Raw genomic sequence first — 26,755 nt, forward strand, 5'->3', positions numbered from 1 at the left:
TGTCATGAAAAGATCTTTCAATATAACAACAAATGTGTTCTCTCATTGCCAATTTGTTCAAAGACATGCAAGAAAGATACCAAAACAAAAACCAGAAGAAAAAGATGTTACAAGGATCGAAATTTCAAACTTTCTTGAATCATTTTGACAGATATCCGTAACCCTGTCTGCATATATAGATTATTCTGATAGATAGCTATGGAAGAACAAATTTCTCGTCCAAAAGATGAGCTAAAGAAAATGTTGTCATAACAACAAGATCTTTGAACTTAGCAACATATGTGTTATCTAATTGCCTGTTCAAAGGCAATATGCAAGTTACAAAAACTAAAAGCAACAGGAAGAAGGATCGAAATTTCAAACATTTGTTGAATCCTTTTGACACTAGAAGGTTCTTGCCATGTGCTAGCTTAAGCTACTCAGTAAAAGAACCCAAGAACTTGACCACCCACATTCCGTTTGATTGCTTCTTCATGGTCCAAAATTCCATCCGGGGTTGTGATTACAACATAACCCCACTACGTACATGGAACAAATCAACAAGGTTACGCTTTGTTAAAAGTAATGATATTTAGCTGCATACCTGGATAGGGAGGGAGAGAGAAAACGAACAAACCTGACGTGTAGGAAGTGTGCGTTCAGTGTACTTCTCAATCTCTTTGGCCCTAACGTCTTGCCTATAGGTAAGAGCTTTGCAGTCATTAACCCTCCCTTGCAGATCAACTGTTATTCTACCAACTCTATGTGGATCATAGACTTGAAAGTTCTTGATATAACCTACATTAGCATTATTAAGGAAACATTTTGTAAAGGCAAAGCCGATTCCATCAAACACTCTGTAACATGTAAAGCTAACCAATCCAAAATCACTATCAAGCAATATTACATAAAACAGAACAAAGCAAAGCACACCACTAAATAGCATCATAGAAGCAAAAACATAAACTTGGGAGCAAAAAAAGCCTTCACCACTAGCCAATAACACAATTTGTTAAGCCTAACAACCTCAGGAACTTTTTTGCAAGCTTCGAAAGAATTAAACTAAATCACAGAACTAGATCCTTCACTCCACAATGTCATCACTCAGTGAAACGGACGAAATGAAAAACTAAATCTTGTATCAATGAATTGACCAACTTCAGATGCAAAAACTGGGAAATGGGTAAGAGTCAAGAACCAAATTACAAAACAAAAAGGGGAGAAAATTTTCACCTTTCTCCTTCATGATTCTGAGGAAGGAAGACATAACGGTGGAGATTGGTTTGAGCTCCACCGAAGCTTTTCCTCGTCTCTCCGCATTCACAATTGTCCTCAACGCATCGTTCAAAATCCTCCTCCCCATTTCTCTCTCTCTCTCTCTCTCTCTCTCCGGTCGAAAAAACCCGACGCTACACAAATCGGAGAAATTTACAAAACCCCAATTTCTAGAACGACGACGACTCATCAATAAGGGTGAGTGACACTTTTGTTATTTCCCAGAATTCGTAAGGGTACTTTAGTCTTTCACTTTTAACACGTGCGGGCTTTAACCACACGTACGTTTACATTTCAATAACTCTGGTTCTCTCCTTCGTCTTCTTCATCCTTTTTCAATTCCCAAATTGAACAAAAACAAACCAATGGACGAGTTACCTCCAGAGCTCTTGGTGAACATTCTGAATCGACTCAACGATTCCGAATCCATAGCTCGATGCCGAGTCGCGTCCAAGACAATGAACTCTCTCAAGCGTGAAATTCACACCGTGAATCTCATCTGCACATTGTCCCGGTTCTTCAAATCGCGTCCCATCGCCGTCACACCAACCGTCACACCGTTCAAAACGATCTTCAAGAGCCTGATCAATGATTCTGTTAACATTCGCTCGATCTCAGTCGGGGTCGATGATGCGCTTAAGAGAATGTCGTTTGACGACTTGAATGAAGATGACCTCAAAGATTTGTACCTTACCGATGTCGAATTCGTGAAGGAGTGGTTGCCTAGGGTTTGTGATGACCTGGAGATGTTGTCAATTTCTGATTTCTGGCTTCAATCTTGCTGGAGGAAGTCAGATGTTTTGGCGCTCGTTTCTTCAAACTGTAAGTTTCGGATTCGTTTGCAATACGTTTTCATTAGGAACCAATCTTAGATTCTTAAGCAAAGATGATGATGATGATGATGATGATGATGATGTATGATATAACGGCTTGTTAAAGGAACGAGTAAATGCAGTTGTAATGGATGTGTATCTTGAAGTCTATTTCTATATTGCAGGTAGTAAGTTAGTGAAACTAGAGGTGAAGAGTGCATGGCTCTCAGTTGTTGGAATGACTCAGATGCCTAATCTAAGACATTTGACACTCGAGTTCATCAGACTCGATGATGAGAATCTTGAGAAGGTCAATGAGTGTTTCCCTTTTCTTCATGTGTTAAATTTGATTGGTGTTGGAGGGTTGAATGAACCGAGAATACGTTTACTGCACCTAAAGAGTTGTCATTGGACTGTGTCGAATGCTCCACGGTCCATGGCTATAGTGGCGCCAAACCTCCTTGAACTCGAGCTAAGATGCAGCAAGCCTAAATCTTTTCTCCTTGAAACGCCCAAGTTGGTGAAATTCACTTTTTCTGTTGAGGACGCTAAAGGTTTTTGTTTCGGGGAGTTTCGAGATCTGAATTCTTTAGAGCTCAAATCTCCTGACATATACAGGCTAATCAGAAACACTCATTTTGGCAACAAGATCAGAATGCTTGCAGTGGATTTAGTCAAGTCTATAGAACAATCTGAAAGGCAAAAACTTGGACTGGGAATACTCCTCAAAGCATTCCCTGGCGTCGTTTCTCTTAGTTTGAGTCCCAAGACTTGGTCAGATTTCGAAACCCATTTCCAAAGCAAAGGCCCAGTACATATGAAGGGAGCGAATAGCTTGAAGCTAATAACAGCACGTGTTCAGTCGTCAAATCATACGGATGTTCATCAAACAGTTTCTTTCATCAGGTCTATGCTTAATAATTACAGAGGCTTGACAGATATGAGACTGATGATTCACCAGGACAAAGACCCTAGAGTAAGAACCAATCTGATCTCAGCGTGTATGATGAGTAACCCGAGAGTGAGATGGAAATGGGGAATATGGGCTGAAGGAGGTGAAGATATATGGCTCTCTGATAGCGCCTAAGATATAGGATTCCAAGTCTGAAACTTGAGTTCTTCTGTATATACTTGTGATGATGACGATGATGGTAACGAAGAATTTGATTTGATGTGTAGAAGTTTTCCATTTGATAGCGCCTAAGATATGAGACTGAAGATATGTGGCTCTCTGATAGCGCCTAGGATATAGGATTCAAGTCTGAAACTTGAGTTCTTCTGTATATACTTCTGATGATGACGATGATGGTAACAAAGAATTTGATTTGATGTGTGAAAGTTTTCCATTTGTTGTGCTAAAACTGCAATATAGAGTTTGTATACAAATATAGAGTTCGTAACCATGTAAGATCTATATTCTATAGCTTCAACGTATAAAAACATATTTTTTGGATTTGCTTCTCTGGTGAGAGAATTGTGTTTGTTGATAATTTGTATTTGTTTAGTTTAAGTCTAACGGATGCAAAGATGTTCCGAGAATCGACCTACTAAAGAGCAAAAGGGTGAGGAGACAAAGTCTATTGGCACAAAAATAAAATATTAAAAGGGGCGTTCCGAGAATCGAACTCGGGACCTCTCGCACCCAAAGCGAGAATCATACCACTAGACCAAACGCCCATTTGATGAATTGGCTCGTTTAACTATTTATTACCTATAGTTAGTGCCTCGTAGAACTAAATTAGGGTTTTGTAGAGAGTGTATATATAGTTTACTCATCGTCATAAGGTTAACTCCGGCACGAGTTTCGTTCTCTTCTCTATTCCGCCGTCATCTAGGTCTGCGAATATCAAGGTGAGCTTGGATCATCCCTTTGCTAAGCATTAGGTCGTTCTTCGTTCTGTTTAATCCCTTGATTGATCGTTTCATATATTTTGTGTTAATAGACATTTTCGTTTTGAATAATTAGTGAAGGAGCTCGAAATGGCAACAGTTCCAGGACAGCTGGTCTGGGAGATCGTAAAGAGGAACAACTGTTTCTTGGTGAAGCAGTTCGGCAGAGGTAACGCTAAGGTTCAGTTCAGCAAAGAGAGAAACAACCTCGTCAACCTCAACTCTTACAAGCACTCTGGTATTGATTCAACTCTTGTTCACTCTAGACTTATGTCAAGTTTTATTCTGAATCTGTGTGGTAGAATGTTGCTTATATGAACACATTACACAAGTCATTGCATATGTTAAGTCTCTCGAAATGTAATTAGTGAATTCTTGAATTGGTTGAGTTTGCTAGATTGAAATTGAAATCTGTAGAGTTTTGTAAAGTTTGTATCTTTTCGTTGGATATTTGCTTGTTTATTGATGTTATGTGATTGAATTTGTATAAGAATCTGTAGACTTTATTTTAATTTGTAGTCTTTTTGATATGATTACAGGTTTGGCAAACAAGAAGACAGTGACCATTCAGGCTGCTGACAAGGACCAAGGTGTGGTACTCGGAACCACCAAGACAAAGAGACAAAACAAGCCTAAGCTCTCTGTTAACAAGTCTGTCCTCAAGAAGGAGTTCCCGAGGATGACCAAAGCTGTTGTCAACCAGGTATTTACTCACTTTCTTTTTAAGTGAATGTAGAGGGTCTGCTGTATTTGATTCTATACTTGTTGGGGTATTTGGAAATTGAGGATTGGTAATGGTTCATAGGTTTGATGAGCGGTGATGAGAAAGCTAACACGTAAGGAGAGATACTCCTTTGTGGGGTATTTCTTCAATGAAATACATTTGTTACGCTTGGCTTCTGAGCTAAAACTTCTTAGCTATTTCTTTCAATTTAGTGTTTTAATTTGGTTTTTCTTGACAAGTTTTATCTGTGATGAGAAAGCTAACACGTAAGAAGAGGTACTCCTTTGTGGGGTGTTTCTTCAATGAAATACATTTGTTACGCTTGGCTTCTGAGCTAAAACTTCTTTAGTTAATGTTTTTAATCTAGTTTTTCGTCTTGCCTTTTTTTTTTGTGACAAATATTATCTGTGATGAGAAAGCTAACACGTAAGAAGAGGTACTCCTTTGTGGGGTATTTCTTCTATGAAATATAATTGTTACGCTTGGCTTCTGAGATAAATCTTTTTTTTTCTGTGCACTATCTCAAATTGTTTGTGTTTATGTTTTTGATGTGCTAATCATTTTATTGTCTACTCTATACAGGTGGTGGACAACTACTACAGGCCTGATTTGAAGAAGGCAGCACTTGCTCGGCTCAGCGTTATCAGCAAAGGTCTTAGAGTCGCCAAATCTGGTCCCAAGAGGAGAAACAGACAAGCTTGAAGAATTCACCACTATTTCACCTTCTATAAAAGCTTGTTGTAAGCCATTGAGAGTTTCAGACAGCAGCTTGTAGGTTAAGATTTTTCCTGAACAGTTGAGAGTTTTGCTTAAACCACCATCCCTTGTCATCTTTTGTTTCACTTAATGAAGTTCAAAAGTATTCTTAATATGATCATGTTTAAACTAATTCTGAATTACTATCATTTGCTGCTGCCTTTCAGTTACATGTACTGCAATGTTTAAACCAAGCCATGTAGTAGTAACTGGCAAGTCTGTCGTCATCTGATCATAACTATGTCAATGTGCACCCCAATTTGACATGGTGTATATGATTATACGTCTAGCTATAGAAAATGTTATCTAAGAAAAAACATACAACATATAGAAAGTGTTGAAACTTGTAGCTTCTGATTTCTGAAACAGATGTAAATCTAAAGGGATTATGTATAAATGTAAGATGTTAAATCTTGTGGACTCTGAAACCAGATTCCTCGGATGTCATATTCTCCTTCCAGCTCTCGAACTCAGATCCACCAAACACAAGTTTCTTTATCCCGATATAACTGGACATAAACATACATTATTCCTACGTTAGCGCTTCCACAATTTTGAACCGGTTAAAAACATTTTTAGCCAACAGACAGAGAGAGAGAACTGGACTCACTCTGAGCTAATTTGCGTCAATGCATTTATCAGAACATCAAGAATCAACGGCTCCGATGTCCCAATATCAAGCCTGTGAAAACCATTATTCACGTTAGAGAAGAAAATCTGCAAAAGCAACAAACGTTTGACAATCCAAAGCCACAGGACTTGAAGAAAAAACGTTTTAGGATAATAAGAGTTATCACCATATGCGAGCAACGTTGTCTTGGACCTCAAGATCCCCGATGTTATAAAATGTGGTAGGCTCTACATTAGCTCCAAGGATAGCATCATAGTTTGGCCTCTTATCCAGTGGTGCTTGTGATAACTGCATCATAAGGGCAAAAGAGAAATCAGCTTCATATGCTTATATAGTGTGAGCTGAGTAGATAAATGTTTGTGACTTCCTCAATAAGAGACGTACTTGCATATTCATGGAGTTGTATCCACCAAGTCGTCCAAGGATATGCCAGGAACGGATTGTCTACAAAATTACAGCCATCAATACAAAATCAACACAAGAGATTTGTTCAGGCTTTCCCAATATTCTCAGAATAGTGGTAAATGCTAAGATGTAGTTTGAGGGGATTACATCAGTGATCAAGGCAATGTCTTTATCCAGTGGTGCATTGTAAAACTCCATCCACATGTATGAGTTGGAATACTCAAATCTTACAAAGCAACAAAAACCAAGAGAGTTAACAGACATCAATAGAACACCAAAAATACAATGACATAGAAGATCAGGGCAGTGATATCAAAAACTATTAACCTACCAGATCAATCAAATGGGCAAGCAAGAGAATCACATATAAGCACTTTCAACTTCAAAGCAACGAAATGAATAAAACAATCTGAGGCCACTCACTTGTTAAACGACACCTGCATCGAAGTTGCAGAACCAGTCTTAGTGTGAATAATTTTGTTCCTCTTCTTCCTCAATCTCTCTTCCATCTACAAAAAGAGTTCACTGATGATACTAAACCCACTTCAAAATCAAAGGCTACTCTAAGTTTAAGCTCAACAAGCTTCTCAATTTAAGATCCATATATATCAAAGATCAAAACTTTGTTACCTTTTTTTGAGCTTTATCTGGATTATCTAAACAATCTCCGAGAATATCAGCGAATTCAGGGTCTTTATCGTAATTTATATCTTCTTTCTTCGCTCCGTAAACGCCTCTCTTCCTCGCCGTGAACTCATCCTCTCCTTCTTCTTCTTCTTCATCTTCTTCAAATTCTATCACATCTTCTTCCATTTCTCGATCCAGACCATTTACTCGTAACTTCCCACTCTTCCTAGACAAGTTCGCACGTATTCCCTGGACCTTCGGTGCCGGAATCGTGCCGGTGGCCCGAAACGGCGGCAAATTGTATAAGCATAGATTCGAGTGGTTGTTGTTCTTCGCCATGGAAGGCTGAATAAGGTGAAGAGAGCATTGAAATCTTAACATTTTTTAATCTTCTTCACTTCGTCTCTGAGTTTCTGCAAGTAGCTTTTGAGAGCTAACACGGGTTTTGGAGAAGATGAAGTGAAGGGGTTTATCGTAGTTTACGGTGAACGTCAGCGTACAGGAATATTAAAGCTGATGTTGCAAAATCAGATTACTGTCTATGGATATTAATACAAAGCCCACTGGGCCTAAAATTGATCCGTAGGACAGTTCCAGACGAAAGCTTACAAATTAGGGTTTTATAGGGTTTGATTTTTTTCCTTTCTCTCTCTGTTGTTCACTGTCCATCTCCGTTCTTGTCACGGCGCGAAAGGTAGGTACTACTGAGATTGATTGTTGATTTCTCGTGTTGAGTTTGTGCTGTTTATAATAAGAAATGCTGAGACATATTGATTTATAGATATGAAATGTGTTGGAGTGATTTAGCTTTACACGAATTTGCAGGGGCTTAGCTGAAGTGAGGAGTGACAGAGTATAATGGAGAAAGGTGGTAAAGGGAGAAAGGAGGAGGTGGTTACAAGGGAGTACACTATCAATCTTCACAGGCGTCTCCATAGCTGGTAATAACATTCACAATCTTAGATTTTTTATGTGAAGTTTTCATTTTTGTGTGTGTTTTTGGTGAAATCATGAGCTTGCATTTATCCTAGTTTTTCATTATTTAGATTGGAATGCTGCTTATGTATTGTGATTTTAGTGTGTCTTTATTGAATTGCTGATTTGGAGTAGCTCAATTCCATATATGTAGGACTGTCTGAAGAATCATTGCATCATTGGACTTCTAAATTTAGTTATATGGTCAATTCAATATGTAGAAGTAGAACTCTATGTATACATAATGTATACGTTCATCTCTGTTTCTGTGGTTAATTACTAAAGCAATGAATGATAGGGTTACTAGCTTCTTCTGATTGGTACGTACAAGTTACAAATGATGTGTCGTGGGTTTATATGAACAGCACTTTCAAGAAGAAGGCACCCAATGCCATTAAGGAGATCAGGAAGTTCTCAGAGAAAGCCATGGGAACAAAAGATGTAAGAGTTGATGTGAAGCTTAACAAGCAGATATGGAGCAAAGGAATCAGAGGTCCACCGAGGAGAATCAGAGTGCGTGTTGCCCGCAAGAGGAACGATGATGAAGATGCGAAGGAAGAGTTTTTCTCACTCGTCACTGTGGCTGAGATCCCAGCTGAAGGTTTGTCTGGTTTGGGAACCAAAGTCATCGAAGAAGACGAATGAAATTGCTTATCTTACTATTGCAGCTTCTTGTTTCATCCCTTACTACACATGAAGGACAAGATATTTTATCATTCAAGTTATATAGTTACTTTTTAATAGATTTTTCATGGCTTGACTTTTTTCTTACCTTAGTCCTGTTAAAATAAATCTATGAACTTATTCCATTTGGCGACCAAACCAACAAACAAAAAACCAAAGGACAATATATTTTAATCATACAAAAAAAAAAGACTACAAGCTTCAATATGGGAGATGGAGATAGCCAAGTAAACTTGAGAAAACGAAGAAGATGGCAAAGCTACTGGAGATGATATTTTACCCCAAAAGCAACGGTTGCGAACAAAACAGAGAACAAAATAAATTTTCAAATCGCAGCCCTTTGAAAACTTTGTTGTGTCGACAACGGTTGTCACACCTTTCGCAAAATGGCCGAGACAAAGTATTGTTGCGAAGAATATGAATGACCAGACCTCCCACCTATCCTTCACGATTTGACCAGGTTTCATGTACATGTCTTTCCCAAGTAAACAATCAACATGAAGAGTGTTGCAGCAGTCATCACACGAATAGAACCCTTTTGTTGTTGAATCTGCTATTTTTCTTTCGCATACATCACACCACTCTGAATGATCCTTTGCCGCTTCTGATTCGTAAAATGTGAGGGAATGTGTATCATGCTTATACATTGCCTTGTATGGTAAGGTAGCACACTTGAAACATATAGTATAATCGCATTCGATGCAATTTAGTTTTCTACAATAAGAAAGTTTATCATTACTTTGTTGGCAGATTTGACAGACTGCCGCGTCTTCTTCTTTTGGCTTTAAAGCTAGGAACAAGGGATGCTCATGACCTTCATATTCAAATGGTTCAGAAACCAAGGCACATCGTACGTCTAGTCTAAATTTCTTTTCTATGAATTCCTCATAGACGAAACCACAACTTCCGGTAAATCTGTAAAAACGAGAAGTTAAAATTGGACTTACTATTTTTATTTTATGGGCTTTCTAAATGATAATATTTAGGCCCATTGATAAATCAGGAATGGGCCGTATCCGTACAGAATCGTCTTCCTCGGTTAAATATATCACTCAAGAGAAAACCCTAATCGCCGCCCACCTTAAAGCCGGAGAGAGAGAGACAGAGCTCCAGTTCCGTCGTCAGAAGAATCATGGGTAAGAAAGACTTACTCTTGAACTGTTTTTGTATTCCATTTTCTGTGGGATTGATGTTTAATTGATGTTTTTGTGTTTGGAATTGATGGATTGATTAGGTAAGGTACACGGTTCGTTGGCTCGTGCCGGTAAGGTGAGAGGTCAGACCCCGAAAGTGGCTAAACAGGATAAGAAGAAGAAGCCACGTGGTCGTGCTCACAAAAGGTTGCAACACAATCGCCGTTTCGTCACCGCCGGTAATATTATTTTTTCCGTTTTCACTGTCTTAGAATCTGTAATCTGGGTTGTTAAGTTAGTTAGTTAGTTAGTTAGTTAGTTGAGCTTGTTTCCCTCTGTATTGATTAATCAAAGTTACTAGTTCTTATGGTGTCTACTATAACACTTGTGTATGTTGTTCAGTGTTCTTATGGTTTTGAGAATTGAATTAGCTCTTGAGATATGCTTAGTGATTCTTGAAACATTTCCATAAGAGTATCAATCTGTAATGTGTGTATGTTTGTATACGTTTTTAGAGATTCTTTCTTAATGAGAGAATTTGGAATTTGATTTCCTCTTTTATTTTCATCTTATGCAGTTGTTGGATTTGGCAAGAAGAGAGGACCCAACTCTTCTGAGAAGTAGATGATGATCGATCACTGGATGAAGCTCGAGAAGTTTTGCATTTTGCTTTTGTTTTGCTGTCTCGTTTAATGACTTGTTTTTTTTGGTGATGGATCATTGGTTAGTCGAGTTCTGCAATATCTATAGACAATGTAATTTTCTCATTTCATTTCTCAATCAAATCAGACTTTTGACCTTGTTTTCTTCAACTGATGTTCATTACATTTGCAACCTGATATTGCAATTCTATAATCACTGTTTACTCCCGAGCTAAGTACATACTCCTAAAGTGATACTTTGGAGTTAGAATGTACTGCAGAGTGCTTATGTTTCAAGTAATTTACGCTTTTTAACGGTCTGTAATATTGTAACAAAGCATAATATGAAAAGATTCACTACACTGTAAAAATCTGTACAAATAAAAGTTTATGGAATGAAAAAAGGATACAAGGCTAAAAAATTTCTTTTAGCAATTGATGTTACAATGAAAAATGTTCAAACAAGAAACACTATTACACTCTGTACATAAAAGACCACCATCATGGTTTTTTTTCACTTCCAGACCTTAATGGCTCCATCTCTGCTGCTTGATATCAACAGTCTCTGGTTCAGTTTTACAGATGCCAGAGACTGAACTGAGTCACGGTGACAACCCGCTGTGTCTGTCGCAGCAGCCGCAAGTACCGCCTTTGCCGTCAGCTTGGTTGCCAGAGGCCGCCTCTTTGTCTCCTGCAAGAAGAAAAACAAAACACAAGCTCATCATAAAAGATCGTTAAAGGCTAACCTTATACAACGGCAAGATATCGTTATGCGAAGATCAAAAATATATCTGATCAACAGACCTGAACAAATTGCACGCCGGAGTTGGTTTTAAGTTCATAGAAATCATCATTTCCGACTCCTTTCAAATTCGGACCGCATATAGTATAACTTCTCTCAGGACTGTGTTGGTCCAAACACACAGAAAACAAGAATTGAGTCAGTTTTTGTTTTTTATTCACAACAAGTGTGACAAAACGTTTGATTGTAATAATCACAAGTTAATAAAAGTTTTAGATTTAAGACCTGGAGTAATCCCAACACCGAATCTTCAAGTCAGTACCACCTGTTAACAAGTCACCGCCAGGTAAAGGAAGCAAAGTGCGGATACCAGGAAGACGAGGAGGAGGCTCGTTCAACTCCTCGATTCTGTACTTGGAACTCATGTTCTGGCGAAGATTCGGCTTGGAATTTACCTTATTGCTTGGTAACTTCCACTGAAACTCGGAAACATCCGTCTCGTTGTCATAGTTGGCTACTCTCAATACCTACAGAATCCCGACAGTATCAGCTTAATTACAAGTCCAAATCGGTTTTCAGATCAAAGATATAGTCTACTCTATCAAAAAAAAAAGTTTCTTTCATGGACTAATTCAAACTGCGCTTCCAATCACTATTGAAACTTGCGAACCCAACAGAAAACTGTAGGCCATAACTCAGGAAAGTCAAGGTGCAACGTAACGGTAGAACAACATTACCTGGTGACAGCTACCTGCCTCTGCATTCCAGAGTGAAACTTCATTGCAACCGGCAGCAATATAAATGAAAGGTCTCATAGTGGTGGACACTGAGACGCTTGGAGGAAGAAAGCAGAGGCACATCTTCTCTATGGGGCATACAAGAGGGTATTGCCATGAATTTACGGGAACACGAAATCTCAAATCCCAAAGAGTAAGCACTCCCCTTGAAGAACCAGAGACAAACCAATTCCCACAAGGGCTTGTAACCAAAGAAGACACATATCCTTCTTCAGGGTTTGCTTTCAGTGTCCATGCATCTAAATCTGATCTTGTATCCCAAAGGTGGATTCCGCAGTTTTGAGTACTATACATTACCATCGGACCAGAAAGGCTATCAGCAGTGTAATTCAATAGAGAAACTAGAGCGCCTTCTTTAACATCCTTCTTTTTAATATCAACAATTCCTGAATACTTTTCCACTACGTTCCCCAAGCCTCTGGAGATATGGTCAATTGAAAACATATGTATCACACCATCAGAGGCTCCAACGACAACTTGTGTTGAATTCCGAAGCATTGTTGTGCACATCCCTCTGCTTCCCTCGAGATGATATGTTAGCCTTGACCTAAAAGAGATGTCCTTTTCCAGTTTTCTAGAGTCCCACACCTTCACTGTGGAATCATCTGATGCACTAACAAAAAAGCTATGATCGCTTGAAGTGGCAATGTCGTTGACCGCAGAGCGATGCTCCTGTAGATGAGCAACTAATACTCCACGAGGCTTCCACCCTGAATCCGGAACCGATGTCCTTGACAGAGATGGTTCTCCAACAAGATCTGCTGGAGAAGAAGCATCTTCTGAAGTCACAGAAGCGCTTTTTGAGGAGCTTGAAACACCGAGATCTTGAAATTTACTGATAGCTGAGGAGACTTGATCATTATCTATGCAATCTGGCTCATGTACCACTCTGTAAAATTGTTTAGGATTGTTCCCGACATGGAATGACCCAGAAATCAGCTTAGGCACTGGAACCGAACTAGCCAAGTTAAAGGACTTACTCATGGAATCCATCCATGGCACTGACAATGAACCCATTCCCAGAGAGTTCATCTGCAATGAAGACTCAGAAGCCACAGGATGATTTGTAGCTGCTCTTTTGTCCATGCTAAACGAATAGAGAGGTATGTTCTCTGGTTCAATATAGCTATTCAAACCAGATACATATGGTGCCATAAACCCAGAGAACTGTAACTTCTCTTGACACAAGGGATCACGTGACTCAACATTGTTGGAAACATTGGGTCTAGGGTTTCTCGGGATTCTCAATTTCACATCCTTTTCTGCATACTTTCCTTGAACTTCTGGTTGCTTCGATGCACTTCTAATCTGTTTTTTTCCTTCCACATTTTGCTTCTGTTCAGCCCCACATTCTATTGAATTTAACTCCCCAGTATCTTTGTCAAACAAATCAACAGTTTCCCAATCTTTGGATTGAGGTGAAGAACTGTACCATATCTTTCGCTGTCTCGCCACGATTTCTGGCTTTCTAGCTTTTTCTAAGATACTGTAAACCACCTCCCTTGTGACTGGGGGCTTCAAACATGAAAGTAGACCTTCCTCAGAAGCAATTGACGCAGGCAGTCTACTGAGAAAGGGGCGTATTACTGGGGCAATAAAAGCAAAAGAGTCGATTGCACCTATACATTCACTACTTGCGGCAATGAAAGTGACAACTGCCCTCCTTACCCATTGAGATGGATAGCGTAGCAAAGGATAAACACACTCTATCATTTGGAGGAGAGCTCTCTTCCGCAAGAAATTACTCTTGCATAATGTGGATAAGCACTCCAATGCATTGACAATAACAGCCTCTGTCTGATCACTCAAAGCTTGATCGATATAGGGCAACAGATACTCCTCCACACTTCTCTGACCGACAAAAAAGCATACATAAACAATTTTCTCAAAGAATACAGATCTTAGCTGTTCATCTCTGTCATTTAGAAAAGCAGGGAGGATCGGTAGTAGAAAGTCATTACTCTGCCTCTGACCAAAGAAAAAGCAAAGTTCCCCTATGTCCTGAAGGAGTGCTCTTCTAACATTTGGAGTTTGTTTTGGACCCATAACAAGCTCTTGAACAACTTCAGCTATAGTTTTTCTAAGCTGTGCAAGCTGTGCATTTCCATTTGCCTTTTGCAAGTGACTAGGGGTCTCACTAGGAGGTGAAGCGGGGATCTGCTGGGAATTCAATTCATTAAGAACCCCTACATCACTCAACTGGAAAGAATGCATCAGGAATCCATAAGCAGTAAGAGCAAGTTTTGCAATATTGCTAGCATAGCATATCCTCACACTCTCTTCTGTATCTTCAGGTAGCATGGAGAGCATAGGAAATATATACTCTTGGAAAATCTTCGCATCACTAGGAGGAAAATCTCGGACAAGCGGCAGAATGTCACACAAAGTTTCCATGGCAGCACACCGCACAATTGCTGTTGGATCAGAAAGCAAGGCAACGACGTATGGAAGTACACGCTGTAAGCGATCATCATCATCAATATACAAAGAGCAAGACCTCAATAGAAGTATAGCTTCCCTCCTCAAATGAGGCAACTTGATATTGCGGATACAAGAACAGAGCATAGATGCAATAAGAACCATTCCCTCACATTTCATGTTACCCTCTACAGGTAGAAAAGGCGTGCCATAAGTGTCAGAACGGCTATCATAAAGAGACATTAGTGTACCCAAATCGTCCATTGTTATCTTTTTTAAGAAAGGATGGCGATTTTTCTTGACTGCATCAGAAATAGAGTGAATCTCATCCTTTGAGTTAACAGTATTACTGCTCAAGACCTTCGATGCGTTCAATTTGTGATTTGCAAAAGTTTCCTGCACCTTGCTTGCGTTCACTGAATTTGAAGGTACAGGAGGATCAACGTCATCCTCATCACCTGGCTTATTTTCCATCATCTTTTTAAGTATTTCTTGAAATATCCCCTGGCAAGTCGCTACCTAGACGTAATGAAGCAAAAAAGATATAAATCAAGTCGATACGGAATGTAGAACGAGTATCAGAAAATTTCGATAGTTACCCTCATATCTGAAGGAAGTGGATTCCAACAACAATATAAAGTGTGCAGAAATGGTGAGAAGTAGTTTGGGAAAACAACTCCCACATAATTTTTCAGGTAGTCTTCAGCAGATAGGCGTGCTTCAGGTTCTAACTGAATCATATGAAGAATCATCTTGCGAATTCCCAGATCAGGAATCTGAATCCAATAAAAATATAAAGACCAACGAAGATGAGTGAGAAAGAGTTTAAAACAATCAGCCAACAAAAATCAAACTCAGAAGTCAAACCACAGAAGACACAAGTCCCATGTACCATTCAGATGGGATGAGATTGATACCTATGAGGAGACAATGAAATAGGAAGATGCGAAGAAATACCTTTTCAAGATGTTGGCTAGGATCATGTTGCCCTCTACGATAAGCGAGAAGCTGAGCCAGTTCAAATAGTGGCTGACCCTCCATAAAAAGTTCTGCTATCACACACCTGAAGCATTAATATGAATCTATTACAATATGTTATCAACTTTAAAACTTAAGGAGTTAAGGTAAGATATTGTTTTTGCCATTTTGAAAACCATTAGGAGCATTGAACAGATAGAGTGATACAAAAACAGATGGCATATGAGCTCACCCCACAGCAAATATATCCATGGACGGTTTTAATGGAGCATCTTGTGCTACTTGTGTCTCACCTCCATGCTCATAGAATCTCTGTAATTAAGCAACAATCTGTTCAAACATGGAAAAGCAAGAAAAAAAAAACAAAAACATGACCAACAAGAAAGGGTGCTTTTTTTTCTTGATGGTTCCTTGCCACCAATTCTTAGTAGTGATAAGGAAAGAAACTAACTGTGGCGCACCACAAACAAAGTGATACTATCCTTAGCAGAGGGTGCAACAAAACAAATTGACAGATCTACGCCGATCATATTAAAATGAATAAATTCTGATAAGTGTTCTAAAAATACCTCTGGAGCCAGATAACAAAGTCTTTGTCCCCTTGTGTCAAAGAAAAAGGAGAAGTCTGATGGATCATCATAAGGAATGTATGTGGGTTTAAAGGATGCAAAATCAGCAAGATAAAGCCAGTTCCAGGAAGTGAGCAATACGTTCTCGCACTTGATATCACCTAAAAATTTTGCATATTCACACACATCAAATATCCAATGAACCATCATGATGACCATATACCCTCGAACTACCAAAGCTTACCATGACATATATCTTTCTCATGACATTGCTTCACAGCAAGAAGCAACTGCAGAAAGAACAAACCAAAATTCAGAAAACTCAAAATACCTTACGCCTCAAACAGAACGGTAGCAAGACCAAGAAAACAACCTGAAACGCCAACCATTTCTTCTCTACAAGGTTGAGAAAAGGCCGAGTACTCAACCGATCATGGAGATTACTGTAAAAGTATTGCCTCACTAGATAAGCTGCTTTATCAGTCTCTTGCCAAAACTGCAATCAAAACCACCAACTAACTCAATTCAACACAAAAGATATGAACATAACCAGAGTCTTCAAAAAAGATCATTCCTTTATCGTCGCAGCAAGATAAAAAACACAAACCCAATACAGAGAATCGAATCAAAAACCTGAAAAGGCCAAACGTGAGGATGCTCTAGAGACAAAAACACATCCTTGATCTTAACGAGACGTCTCTCATACTCCCTGAGATCGATCGAGTCACCACGCTTGAAGTAAACCTTAACAACAACCAATCCTTCATCGTGCTTACATTGGATCGACTTTAAGAATCTTCCTCGACATAAAACCTCTTTCAAAACCAGATTGTACGAAGACGGCAAGTCGTGGAGGTAGTACTCCGTCGCCGAGACTTGTGTCGTCCGTGCGATTTTGTTTCCCATACCGAAGACTTAAATTAAAATTGTTTTCTCCTTCGATTGAGGTTATAAAACACTCAGCTGAATTAGAAAATGGAATCTGATTACTCCGGCGATAAACAGAATCGTCTCCGGCGACGGAGGAAGGAGAGAGGACTTTGCTCTTGAGTTTTAAAGTTTTGTGATAAGTTTTTTTTCCAGAAACGTTTTAGTTTAGTTTTTAACATTACATAATAATCCATACATATATATATATATATAAATATATTAAATTTGGAAATTTGTTAGATTTGCTCCTTTTTGTATTTATTTCAAAAATGGGAAAATTTTCAATTATTACCAAGTGAAAGCAAAATTTATTTAGTGATTAGTACTAAATCAAAAATCTTTAATTAAATTACTAAATAAAAACTTATTTTCAGATTTTTATTTATTTCAAAGAAAAAAATGGGAACTTTATTAGAAAATATTCAGTTAATTCAAAATGAGATTTGATTTAGTAAATTAAATATATCTATAACCAAATTAAGAAAATTTGACTAGCATAAAACTTTAATTTTCCAAAGTTCCCTAAGTTTCAATAAATATTGGAATATCCAATCACTAATTGAATGGAGAAAGAGAAAAAAAAATCAAATTAAATTAAATTTTCTACTTTCAAAAGTTTGATAAAAATAAAAATACAAATAAAATACAAAGAGAATCTTATTTCATTTAATTTGTTTTTGATTTAGTTATTATTTTAAACATTTTAATTATAATACTTTAAAAAAATAACATAGATTTAGACAAGTGACGACCTCTCAATTGCTTATGTTTTGGAGTGGTTCTCTACTTTATTATATTTTTCTATGTTAAAGTTTTATTTCATAATCAAATAATAATTAATATTAGAAGATTTCAATACATATTGTTATTTATAATTATAAAATAAAATACATTTAAACTAACTTTATAAAAAATGGGGAAAATATAAGTTTTAAAGTTTTGTGATAAGTTTTTTTCCCCAATTCGACACGTTTCCAATTTCTTTTTTCTTAATTAGTTTAGTTTCTAAACATTACATAATATTCCGTACATGTATAAATATATTAAACTTGGAAATTTTGTTAGATTTGCACTTTTTGTATTTATTTCGAAAATGGGAAAATTTTCAATTATTACCAAGTGAAAGCAGATTTTATTTAGTGATTTCTAAACAAAAATCTTAAATTAATTACTTAAATAAAATCTTCTTTTCAGATTTTTATTTATTTCAAAGAAAAAAATGGGAACTTTATTATACAATATTCAGTTATTTTGAAATGAGATTTTATCTACTAAATTAAAAACTAGTATATCTTTTTTTCAACAAAATACAATTAAAAAACTATATCTATAACCAAATTAAGTAAATTTGACTAGCATGTGTATTGAAAGTTGCAACCATGATTTTGAAAGATTTTATGGGATTTAGAAAATTTGAAATTTTTATAGATTTTAGAGAAGTTGTTATTATTTATGGTAAAATTCTTTCAAATTCCACCTAAAACTATGAAATTTGGATTTCTGTATTTTTTAACTAAACAAATCCTCTTAAACACTCTAGAATCCATAAAACTTATTAAAATCCAAATCCACAAATTGTTTTGAATAACAATCAATTTTAAAGTAGATTTTTAAATCATTAGTTCAATAATAGTAGATTTTAATGAGCTTTTTAAAATTCATAATTGAATAACATATGATTTGTAAAATTTACACAATTCAATTAAAATGTCAAGTTGAATACACCCCTTTAATTTTCCAAAGTTTCAATAAATATTGGAATATCCAATCACTCTTGAATGGAGAAAGAGAAAAAAATCAAATTAAATCTAATTTTCTACTTGTAAAAGTTTGATCAAAAATACAAATAAAATAGTAGTATGATCAAGAGAATCACATGTTATTTAGTTGTAGGACTAATCAAACTGAAACAGCTAGACAACGCAAAACCTTATATGAGTTGGGGAGTGTATGAACACCATGCAACCACTTAATCTTCCCACAAATCTCATTTTGAAGTCTTTCAAACGCAACCATCCCGCACACAATTTTCTTGTTAGGACAGCGTCTCGATAGCACACACGTTTCCCACATAAATGCGATTTTTCCACCACAGTTAACTATTTCTATCAGACGGCATGATCTACTATAATTGTACTTCATCAGTTTATCCAAACCTTGAACATATCTCCATTTTTCACCAACTGAGTCATACCACATGATATACCCCGAGCCACATCGACAGTACATTACATTGTCTATCACCCACCACCAATCACACCAAACTATTCTCCTCATATCCATAATATTCCACGTACCTTTTTTTTTTTTGAAAAAAATGTTAAATTAGATTCAAAAAAAAAAATAGCATTTTTATATCTTGTGCAACAGTTTAATCAAGAGAAATAGCGAACAGAGAGATCTGCTAATTAAAAATAAAAGCGTACCTTCCTTTGCCTCAGCGTCATGATTCGGTATTAGTCGCCAAGTTTGTGTCTTTGTGTCGAATACCTCCGACCAATCTGTGGACTTGTCTGATCCTTCACAACCTCCCATTACGTATATTTTGTCACCGAGGACACATGCCACCGGGTTACTTCTAGCAACCATCATGTTAGGTGCGTCACGCCACGTGTGCCTCCGACAATCAAATATCCTAACCGCAGAAGAGGGCGCGACAGTTCCACCGATTGCATAGATGTCCGAACCCATCGCCACGGTGGACTTTGATGCCGGAAGAGAATCAGAACTAGATGAAATCGGAACCATGAAATTTCCGCTTGACTTGGTTGGTGTCCGGTTAGGTTTAATCCAAAGACTAAACCAGCGAGGACATGGACGTTTAGGTAAGCGTAAGCAAATGTAGAGACAGATATCGTTGGTTTTAGATCGGCCGGCGTAGAGTTCCGGTGAAGAGAGGAGAGAGTGAAAGGTTTTGGAGACGAGTGAGAGTGAAGGGTAATGCGATTTAGAGATACGTGCGAAGCACTCTACAATGAGTTCGTATGGAAGTGGCGAGAACGATGACGACTCATCACATTGCGGAGGAGTCTTCTTTTTATGCGATGGTTTAACTTCGCCTCCGGCTCCGGAGATCATCATCGTTGGCAGATATTGTAGGTCGTAGCCGTGGATCCAAAAGATGATGATTAGGTTATATAAATTATGATTAGCAAGTAAAAGACATTTTTGGCCTTCTCTTTGTAGCACAAGAAATATTGTTAGCAAAACCAAAGCTTCTCCAAAAAAAAATCATAAGTCATCATAAATTGGTTTTTTTTTCATGGTCTATGATTTATATATTAAAAAAAAAAAAATAAGAATAGAGCTTAAGCTTATAAGAACTTGTAATCAGGAGCGTACTAGAAAGTTGGTCGGCCTGAATAAATATTTTCTTATCGAAACAACATAAATCATTAGTATCAAATTTTTTCTAATCATACATACAATTTAGCAAATGTTCATATCCAAAAGAAATAACGGTTTAGAACTTGACGGAATACGAGATTATCTTGTTTATGAGATGACTTTTTTTATCTTTGGTTGAATTCTATTTAGAAATAATTAAATCAACATATGTTTTTTGAGATATGTAAGAGATCAACTGAACAAATGATGAACAAAATTAAATCACATTATCAAAATTACACAGCAGGCTAACTAAATTGTGTTTTTGAGTAACATATTTATCCCGAATTCTGTATTATGTGATATTGCATGAGTTAGCTTAAGTAGCTTCATAACTAATACTGTTTCAAAGACAGTATATCGATAACACATTAATATTTAAGAATAAAAGTAAATGGTGTTCGTGGGCGAAGCTTTACCTGAAGATCTTTTTGATTGGTTGATGAATCTGCCTCTTCCTGATGATATTGATGATATTTTCGATGAATAAGATTTTGCAACGGGATGCTGAAGATTTTGCTCATATCGATCTTGGTGTTGTTTAAGAGGCTGATCTGGGAGGAATTGGTGACATGGGAGGAGCAGGGCGTGGACACCAACTCGCAGGACATGGCGACATGAATGTTGGTGTTGCGGGGCGTGGAGTTGTTCGTGGGAGGGGAGGGCCAGGGGAAGAGGAAGAGAACACCAGATTGGAGATGGCGAAGCATCTGGTGTTGGTGTTCGTAGGCGTGGATTATTAAATCTTCAGTTTTTTTTTTGTAACATAATTAAAACTTTTCAAACTATTTGAGTTTTGTATCAGCAAGTAACTCAAATTTTAAAAACTCAACTAGATTACGCTAAAAACTCAATTATTTCAAACTCATAAATTTGCATCTATTATTAATTTGGGAAAAAAACTGGATCGACCCAAATAAAGGGTTTACTTACTAAACTAACTAATGCTAATTTATGAAATTAATTTTTCAATAATATTTTGATAAATATTTTCATTAATTTTATATATTTTAATAGTTCAAAAACAAAATATGAAAGATTAGCTCAGTGTTGTCAACCAATACTTATGAGATTAAATTTTCAATAATCTTTTGACAAATATTTTCATTAATTATTTTTATATATTTTAATAGTTCAAAAACAAAATATGAAAGATCAGCTAGTAACAACCATTCTCTAATACATATAGAAACAAGTAAACAACACAAGTATCAAAAAATTTCTAATCATACAATTTAGCAAATGTTTCTAGCCAAAAGAAATAACGGTTTAGAACTTGACAGAATACAAGACTATCTTGTTTTTGAGATGACTTTTTTTCTTCTTTGACGTCTACGGGATTGAACTCTATTTAGAAATAAATCAACATATGTTTATTGAGATATGGAAGAGATCAACTGTAAAAATGATGACAGTAAATCATTAACACATTAATATGTAAGAATGAAAAGTAAAAAACAGAGGATTTAAAACAAATTAGAACAATGAAAATGTCAAAGCAAGCATCATACTTAAATACACAATCTTGCATGTCAATCTAGTTTTAAATCTCACCAGGGCAGATGAGAACATTTTAGGGCAAGTTTCTGAAAATCTCTTCACTTGATCAAAGTGAAAACAAAATGCTACCCAAGATACTTATACACCTACATTATTTAAACAGCATAGAGACTACTGTAGCCGGAAATAAACAAACAAAATGCTTAGAGATGGGCACACCGCACACTCTATCTATTATTCTCAAACCAATATAAAATGCAAACTGGAACAGCCATTTAAGATGTTAGATACTTCGACGGTATATCACCGACAGAAAACATAGTACAAATTTTTCAAAGGAAAATGATGACTCTTCAAGTGATCATTAAGAGTCATCAAACCGAAAGGGCTATACAACGCAAGAAGTTATATGACTTGGGGACCGTAAGCACAACATTAACCCACTCAATCTTCCCCCAAACCGCACCTCCAAAGCCTTTTTCGAGCGCAACCATCGCACACCAAATATTCTTGTTGTGACTACGACCAGGCCGCTGAAACCTATCCCAAAGAATAACGAGCTTCCCACCACAGTTAACTAATTCAACCATACAATTACGGAAATCAGTACTAGCAGTACGGTGCTTTTTCAATGATTCCAAACCTTTCACATCTCTCCACTCTCTAGCCTCAAAATCATACCACTTGTATCTAGAGCAAGAGTAACAATACATCACATTGTCAATCACACACCAAGATTTCGACCATAGTAGGCTCAACTGCTCCTCAGCAACACTCCACTTACCTTCCTTCACATTATAAACCCAATCCTTAACCCCAGCCTCGGTCTTAACGTAAATCTTTCCTTCCACCACATCGATCTTTCGAACTACATTATCTCCCTGTCTCACCTTAATGTCAGGATTCTCCGGTAAGGTCCTCCAAGTCTTAGTCTTTATGTCATACATCTCGAACCAATTTATGTCCCCACAAGAAGGGTCACATCCTCCCATTACATAAATCTTATCATCAAAGACACATGAGGACGCGTGTTTCCTCTTCATCTTCATGTTAGGGACATGTCCCCACGTGCGGCTCCGAGAGTCCAATACCCATATAGCTGAAGACGGACCAAAGTTCTCGGCCATGTATTCACCATAGATCTTCCAAGCGATGGATAGGGTTAGGGTTGGGTTTGAATGCGGAAGAAAAATATAAGAAGGAACGAAGCGATACACAGTTCTCCCACCATAGAAAATTTCGTTTTGATTAGGTTTGATGGCTCTGAGACGGAACCAGCGTGGGGTTGGCTCCTCGGATGGTACGGTGGGAAACCGTAGATAGATATAGAGGCCCCAGATCTCGGTGGTACCGAGTTGAGATCGCGCAGCGTAGAGATCTTCAGAAGAGATGAGAGAACGAAAGGTTTTGGAGACGAGGGAGAGTGAAGGGTAATGGGATATAGAGATACGTGCCAAGCAGTTAACGATGAGTTCGCTTGGAAGTGAAGACAACGTCATCGACTGACATGGTGCAAGATGTAGCGGTGGTGGAAGCTTCTTCGTCTTTTTATGCCGCGGCTCAGCTTCGTCTTCGGGGATCATCGTTCTACGGTGGCGAGAAAAAATCATGAGAATGGGTTAAGATATATAGAAATGATTTAGGTCAACAGATTCAGCAAGCCAATCTTGTTAATACTGTCAAAAGAACACCAACGTATTAACACGTTTCCAATGGAAGAAAATATATTTTACTTAATGAGTAGTGATAATATTCATGAATATATGTTGTTAGCAAATAAGGATTTTCTATTTAAAGAAAAAAAAACTTTTGGTCAAAATATTTATTAAAAGGTGGAAACTGAATTTAAAACTTTTGGTCTGTTTGAAAAAAAAAAGAGATTGTTGTAAAAAAAAGAAAAAAATTATAGAAATTGAATTAAATCAAAAGAAACAACTTCCGTAAGATTGATCAGAGGAAAAGTTTGTCTTTCCTTGTCTTGTGATTACGTACATATACATTCACAAAGATCTCGCGGGTGGAACTGAATCTGGTTGACAAAAGCATTACACTTGGAAGAGCCTTTGGCATAAGAAGAACCATGTTGCGCTATGTTACATCTACATCTTCCAACCAATGAACCAGCAATGATATTGGTAATCAAAAATTAAAATTATTCTAATGTTTTTTATGATTATCATTGACTTTGTATATCATTTTTTTAAAACTATATTTCTAACTTCTAAGTAATAAAAAAGATGTTAAAATAGAAAAAGAAAAAGAAAAAAAAAAGGCCTTATAGGAGGATCTGAATGGTCAACTCAAGAGATCTCTAAGCTTAAGTGATTTAAATTACCATAGTAAAATGAAAATCTGTATTAAAGAAAAAAGAAAGAAAAAAACAGCATCTCCAAAGCAAATAAAGCAAGACTATACCATCTCCAAGAGACTAAGAGTCATCAAACCGAAACACTTACACAATGCTCGAATATATATATGAGTTGTGAGGAACTGTAATCATAGCATCAACCCACTCAACCTTACTCCAAACCTCACTTCCATTGCATCTTCTTTCTAATGAAATCTCGACAACATAACATTGGGACTGGGATTCGACATAACTAAAAGCTTTTCACCAATCACCATAGCTAGAACATATATAATAAGTTATATTTATAAAATGTTGGTTTTTGGTCGATTTTTTTCATTTCAAATTATATTACTCGGACATAATCATCAAATCAGTTTCTCAAATATTCTCAAAAACAGAGAAATTGTTGTCTCTACTTTTTTCCATGAACTGCTTTTAATTTCTGGCTCTGTTTCCTCTATGTTTTGACAGATTTTTAGTCTAAAGAGTTGGTTCAATTGGTTTCTCGTATCTTTTGTAATTCTCATAAGTTTATCCGCGCGTTTTCATGTAAAAAATCAAACAAATATCCAACTTTGATATTGCTGTATAAATGATCCACGTAATATAAACGTCTATAGATCCTCAAATCCTTCTCATGAAAGACCATAACATAGCAATATAGACTCTTGCGTTAAAGAACAAAGAATAGCATTTTCAAAGCAAAATAAAACAGCAACTCTATTTAATTAGATTTCACAAAGGCTGTTTAAATGTACCATCCTTCGTGTATCATCAAATTGAAATAGCTACACAACTCAATAACCTATACGACTTGGAGACCGTAAGCACAGAATTGGCCCACTCTATCTTACCCCAAATCTCACCTCCATTGCGCTTCTCTAATGCGATTTTTGCGCACCAAATTCTCCTTTTCCACTTTCTGTTGTATTCCTCAAAGCTGTGCGCCGACACAACTAAAAGTTTCCCACTATGATTAAGCAATTTAAGAAAAACCCCACATGCTAAGTTAAATGTACGCAATAATTCCAAATCAGACCCCTTGACCTCTTCCCACTGTCTACTCTTCGAGTCATACCACATGCAATAACCGGAGTTTGTACAATAATACATTACATTATCTATGACACACCAGTCATCTATCCATATGTTGCTCAAGTGCGTTTCTATAACTTCCCATTTACCTTTTTTTGGATCATACGCATAGTCCTTCCTATCAGCCATTGCGTAAATCTTTCCTTCGAGCGCATTGATTGTAAACCACGAATCGCTGTTACGTAACTCGTCGGCTCCATAGCTCGAGAAGAAACTCCAAGTCTGAGTGTTTATGTCAAGTACTTCCATCCAATGCGCCATGGACTCGTCTTTCTCACAACCTCCCAATACATATAGTTTCCCGTCCACAAAAACTGCATTCGGATTCTCCCGAGCCACCATCATATTTGGGCCATCACGCCACGTGTTAGTCCTACAATCAAAGATACGGACAGCTGAAGTAGGTGGTGATTTGTAGGGTGCACCGATTACGTAGATCTCCGAACCAACAGCTATAGTGGAATCATACGGTACACAATGAGGATCGAGATAACAAGGTACCGGAACCAATGAATATTCTTCAGAGATATCATCATCGTCCGTTAGGGTTTCGGGAGGTTTCATCCAAAGAGTGTACCATTCAGGAGATCGGTTCTTAGACAATTCTAAGCAGAAATAGAGGCATGGTTCTGTGGTTCCGATGTTAGATCGAGTCGTGTAGATTTGGGGAGAAGAGAGAAGTGAGAGGAATCTTTTGGAGACAAGAGAGAGATTAGGGTAATTCCATTTAGAGATTCGGGCGAGGATGTTCTCTAAGATTTCTTCTGGAAGAGACAAAAGCGTAAGTGCCTGAGGTTCGGTCTCCTCCTCTTTATGTGGTGGTTCAACTTCTTCGGTGCTCATGGTCGGCGGAATTTGGAGAAGAAAGTGGGCGAAAAATTTATATAAATTAGGTTTAACTAACGAGCTTTCGCTTTTCTTTATAATTGCAAAATCAAATATTTTTGAATCAACTATTAACATGAGCCCATTAAAAATTGAACATATAATCCAATACTCTAAAATAAAACTCAAAATCAATGTAATGGACGGAAACCAAGTAAGACGTATATACGAGGAAATTAGTAAAAAAATAAACCAATATAATTGGTATTTTAAAAGTTACGGTCGATTAAGGGGTGTATTCAACTTGACATTTTAGGTGATTTGTATAAAAGTTACAAATCATATGTTATTCAATCATGAATATTAAAAAACCTCCTGAAATCTACTATTATTGAACTGATGATTTAAAAATCTACTTTAAAATCCACTGTTATTCAAAACAGTTTGTAGATTTGGATTTTAATAAGTTTTAGGTCTTCTGGAAGATTTGAGAGGATTTGTTTAGTTAAAAAAATACAGAAATTCAAATCTCATAGTTTTAAGTGGGATTTTGAAAGAATTTTACCGTAAATCATATCAACTTCTCTAAAATCTATCAAAATTCCAAATTTCCTAAATACCATCGAATCTTC

At 37.0% G+C, this 26,755-nt stretch overlaps 8 protein-coding genes, 4 non-coding genes and 2 pseudogenes across 15 annotated transcripts; 7 read left to right on the forward strand and 7 right to left on the reverse strand.

Annotated features, from left to right (window-relative positions):
• Nucleotides 1–114: 114 nt before the first annotated feature.
• On the reverse strand, nucleotides 115–1,493 carry LOC109124775 (small ribosomal subunit protein uS8my). Its single transcript, XM_010449552.3, has 3 exons — nucleotides 1,213–1,493; nucleotides 617–777; nucleotides 115–518 (listed from the first exon to the last, which is right to left on the reverse strand). Exons 1-3 carry the CDS (start codon nucleotides 1,442–1,444, stop codon nucleotides 420–422), a joined length of 492 nt encoding a protein of 163 aa, XP_010447854.2. The 5' UTR covers nucleotides 1,445–1,493; the 3' UTR covers nucleotides 115–419.
• Nucleotides 1,494–1,563: 70 nt separating this feature from the next.
• On the forward strand, nucleotides 1,564–3,519 carry LOC104730390 (F-box/LRR-repeat protein At4g29420). The gene is made up of 2 exons (XM_010449553.2): nucleotides 1,564–2,076; nucleotides 2,252–3,519. The coding sequence occupies exons 1-2, from the start codon at nucleotides 1,620–1,622 to the stop codon at nucleotides 3,151–3,153; spliced, it is 1,359 nt and encodes a 452-aa protein (XP_010447855.1). The 5' UTR covers nucleotides 1,564–1,619; the 3' UTR covers nucleotides 3,154–3,519.
• Nucleotides 3,520–3,671: 152 nt separating this feature from the next.
• Nucleotides 3,672–3,743, reverse strand: TRNAP-UGG (transfer RNA proline (anticodon UGG)). The gene has a single exon. It is a non-coding gene; the product is annotated as a tRNA-Pro (tRNA).
• A 45-nt stretch (nucleotides 3,744–3,788) lies between these two features.
• LOC104730391 (large ribosomal subunit protein eL28y) lies at nucleotides 3,789–5,549 on the forward strand. Its single transcript, XM_010449554.3, has 4 exons — nucleotides 3,789–3,917; nucleotides 4,033–4,194; nucleotides 4,496–4,659; nucleotides 5,263–5,549. The coding sequence occupies exons 2-4, from the start codon at nucleotides 4,047–4,049 to the stop codon at nucleotides 5,380–5,382; spliced, it is 432 nt and encodes a 143-aa protein (XP_010447856.1). The 5' UTR covers nucleotides 3,789–3,917; nucleotides 4,033–4,046; the 3' UTR covers nucleotides 5,383–5,549.
• On the forward strand, nucleotides 4,768–4,864 carry LOC147930197 (small nucleolar RNA R24). Its single transcript, XR_015576703.1, has one exon. It is a non-coding gene; the product is annotated as a small nucleolar RNA R24 (small nucleolar RNA).
• LOC147930198 (small nucleolar RNA R24) lies at nucleotides 4,922–5,018 on the forward strand. The gene has a single exon (XR_015576704.1). It is a non-coding gene; the product is annotated as a small nucleolar RNA R24 (small nucleolar RNA).
• On the forward strand, nucleotides 5,082–5,178 carry LOC147930199 (small nucleolar RNA R24). The gene has a single exon (XR_015576702.1). It is a non-coding gene; the product is annotated as a small nucleolar RNA R24 (small nucleolar RNA).
• Nucleotides 5,550–5,685: 136 nt separating the features above from the next.
• Nucleotides 5,686–7,622, reverse strand: LOC104730393 (uncharacterized). Its single transcript, XM_010449555.3, has 7 exons — nucleotides 7,103–7,622; nucleotides 6,896–6,981; nucleotides 6,620–6,698; nucleotides 6,452–6,511; nucleotides 6,234–6,355; nucleotides 6,047–6,118; nucleotides 5,686–5,945 (listed from the first exon to the last, which is right to left on the reverse strand). The coding sequence occupies exons 1-7, from the start codon at nucleotides 7,478–7,480 to the stop codon at nucleotides 5,843–5,845; spliced, it is 900 nt and encodes a 299-aa protein (XP_010447857.1). The 5' UTR covers nucleotides 7,481–7,622; the 3' UTR covers nucleotides 5,686–5,842.
• A 59-nt stretch (nucleotides 7,623–7,681) lies between these two features.
• LOC104730394 (large ribosomal subunit protein eL31z) lies at nucleotides 7,682–8,819 on the forward strand. Of its 2 annotated transcripts, none has more exons than XM_010449556.2 (3): nucleotides 7,682–7,793; nucleotides 7,925–8,040; nucleotides 8,440–8,819. In XM_010449556.2, exons 2-3 carry the CDS (start codon nucleotides 7,958–7,960, stop codon nucleotides 8,717–8,719), a joined length of 363 nt encoding a protein of 120 aa, XP_010447858.1. In that variant the 5' UTR covers nucleotides 7,682–7,793; nucleotides 7,925–7,957; the 3' UTR covers nucleotides 8,720–8,819. The 2 variants fall into 2 exon arrangements, with proteins under 2 accessions (XP_010447858.1, XP_087335618.1); XM_087479492.1 differs by having other exon boundaries at nucleotides 7,713–7,797.
• A 953-nt stretch (nucleotides 8,820–9,772) lies between these two features.
• On the forward strand, nucleotides 9,773–10,690 carry LOC104730395 (small ribosomal subunit protein eS30z/eS30y/eS30x). Its single transcript, XM_019234117.2, has 3 exons — nucleotides 9,773–9,894; nucleotides 9,993–10,130; nucleotides 10,469–10,690. Exons 1-3 carry the CDS (start codon nucleotides 9,891–9,893, stop codon nucleotides 10,513–10,515), a joined length of 189 nt encoding a protein of 62 aa, XP_019089662.1. The 5' UTR covers nucleotides 9,773–9,890; the 3' UTR covers nucleotides 10,516–10,690.
• Nucleotides 10,691–10,872: 182 nt separating this feature from the next.
• LOC104730396 (serine/threonine-protein kinase VPS15) lies at nucleotides 10,873–17,153 on the reverse strand. Its single transcript, XM_010449558.2, has 11 exons — nucleotides 16,670–17,153; nucleotides 16,410–16,532; nucleotides 16,281–16,326; nucleotides 16,037–16,197; nucleotides 15,700–15,779; nucleotides 15,447–15,552; nucleotides 15,089–15,265; nucleotides 12,012–15,008; nucleotides 11,560–11,801; nucleotides 11,337–11,436; nucleotides 10,873–11,223 (listed from the first exon to the last, which is right to left on the reverse strand). Exons 1-11 carry the CDS (start codon nucleotides 16,940–16,942, stop codon nucleotides 11,047–11,049), a joined length of 4,482 nt encoding a protein of 1,493 aa, XP_010447860.1. The 5' UTR covers nucleotides 16,943–17,153; the 3' UTR covers nucleotides 10,873–11,046.
• Nucleotides 17,154–18,865: 1,712 nt separating this feature from the next.
• Nucleotides 18,866–20,044, reverse strand: LOC104733229 (F-box/kelch-repeat protein At4g29370-like). Its single transcript, XM_087479802.1, has 2 exons — nucleotides 19,393–20,044; nucleotides 18,866–19,263 (listed from the first exon to the last, which is right to left on the reverse strand). The coding sequence occupies exons 1-2, from the start codon at nucleotides 20,042–20,044 to the stop codon at nucleotides 18,866–18,868; spliced, it is 1,050 nt and encodes a 349-aa protein (XP_087335928.1).
• A 1,996-nt stretch (nucleotides 20,045–22,040) lies between these two features.
• Nucleotides 22,041–23,558, reverse strand: LOC104730397 (F-box/kelch-repeat protein At4g29370 pseudogene; annotated as a pseudogene). The gene has a single exon (XR_015575385.1). The product of XR_015575385.1 is annotated as an F-box/kelch-repeat protein At4g29370 pseudogene (transcript).
• Nucleotides 23,559–24,840: 1,282 nt separating this feature from the next.
• LOC104733230 (F-box/kelch-repeat protein At5g39560 pseudogene) lies at nucleotides 24,841–26,163 on the reverse strand (annotated as a pseudogene). The gene has a single exon (XR_015575533.1). The product of XR_015575533.1 is annotated as an F-box/kelch-repeat protein At5g39560 pseudogene (transcript).
• Nucleotides 26,164–26,755: the final 592 nt, after the last annotated feature.

This window comes from Camelina sativa, chromosome 12 (assembly GCF_030686135.1).
Source record: "Camelina sativa cultivar CO46 ecotype springtype chromosome 12, ASM3068613v1".
In the NCBI taxonomy this organism is placed as follows: Eukaryota; Viridiplantae; Streptophyta; class Magnoliopsida; order Brassicales; family Brassicaceae; genus Camelina; species Camelina sativa.

Coding starts and splice junctions, on each gene's coding strand:
- LOC104730393 (XM_010449555.3), bottom strand. CDS start 7,480: ATGTTAAGATTTCAATGCTCTCTTCACCTTATTCAGCCTTCCATGGCG. Junction 6,982..7,102: donor CAGATAAAGCTCAAAAAAAG/GTAACAAAGTTT, acceptor CTCTTTTTGTAG/ATGGAAGAGAGATTGAGGAA. Junction 5,946..6,046: donor TTGACGCAAATTAGCTCAGA/GTGAGTCCAGTT, acceptor GTTTATGTCCAG/TTATATCGGGATAAAGAAAC.
- LOC104730396 (XM_010449558.2), bottom strand. CDS start 16,942: ATGGGAAACAAAATCGCACGGACGACACAAGTCTCGGCGACGGAGTAC. Junction 16,533..16,669: donor CTCACGTTTGGCCTTTTCAG/GTTTTTGATTCG, acceptor TTTTGATTGCAG/TTTTGGCAAGAGACTGATAA. Junction 16,327..16,409: donor AGAAATGGTTGGCGTTTCAG/GTTGTTTTCTTG, acceptor TTCTTTCTGCAG/TTGCTTCTTGCTGTGAAGCA.
- LOC109124775 (XM_010449552.3), bottom strand. CDS start 1,444: ATGAGTCGTCGTCGTTCTAGAAATTGGGGTTTTGTAAATTTCTCCGAT. Junction 778..1,212: donor CAGAATCATGAAGGAGAAAG/GTGAAAATTTTC, acceptor ATGCTAATGTAG/GTTATATCAAGAACTTTCAA. Junction 519..616: donor GCACACTTCCTACACGTCAG/GTTTGTTCGTTT, acceptor CCATGTACGTAG/TGGGGTTATGTTGTAATCAC.
- LOC104733229 (XM_087479802.1), bottom strand. CDS start 20,044: ATGATCTCCGGAGCCGGAGGCGAAGTTAAACCATCGCATAAAAAGAAG. Junction 19,264..19,392: donor TGACGCTGAGGCAAAGGAAG/GTACGCTTTTAT, acceptor AAAAAAAAAAAG/GTACGTGGAATATTATGGAT.
- LOC104730394 (XM_010449556.2), top strand. CDS start 7,958: ATGGAGAAAGGTGGTAAAGGGAGAAAGGAGGAGGTGGTTACAAGGGAG. Junction 8,041..8,439: donor CACAGGCGTCTCCATAGCTG/GTAATAACATTC, acceptor TTATATGAACAG/CACTTTCAAGAAGAAGGCAC.
- LOC104730395 (XM_019234117.2), top strand. Junction 10,131..10,468: donor TCGCCGTTTCGTCACCGCCG/GTAATATTATTT, acceptor CATCTTATGCAG/TTGTTGGATTTGGCAAGAAG.
- LOC104730390 (XM_010449553.2), top strand. CDS start 1,620: ATGGACGAGTTACCTCCAGAGCTCTTGGTGAACATTCTGAATCGACTC. Junction 2,077..2,251: donor GGCGCTCGTTTCTTCAAACT/GTAAGTTTCGGA, acceptor TCTATATTGCAG/GTAGTAAGTTAGTGAAACTA.
- LOC104730391 (XM_010449554.3), top strand. CDS start 4,047: ATGGCAACAGTTCCAGGACAGCTGGTCTGGGAGATCGTAAAGAGGAAC. Junction 4,195..4,495: donor CAACTCTTACAAGCACTCTG/GTATTGATTCAA, acceptor ATATGATTACAG/GTTTGGCAAACAAGAAGACA. Junction 4,660..5,262: donor CCAAAGCTGTTGTCAACCAG/GTATTTACTCAC, acceptor TACTCTATACAG/GTGGTGGACAACTACTACAG.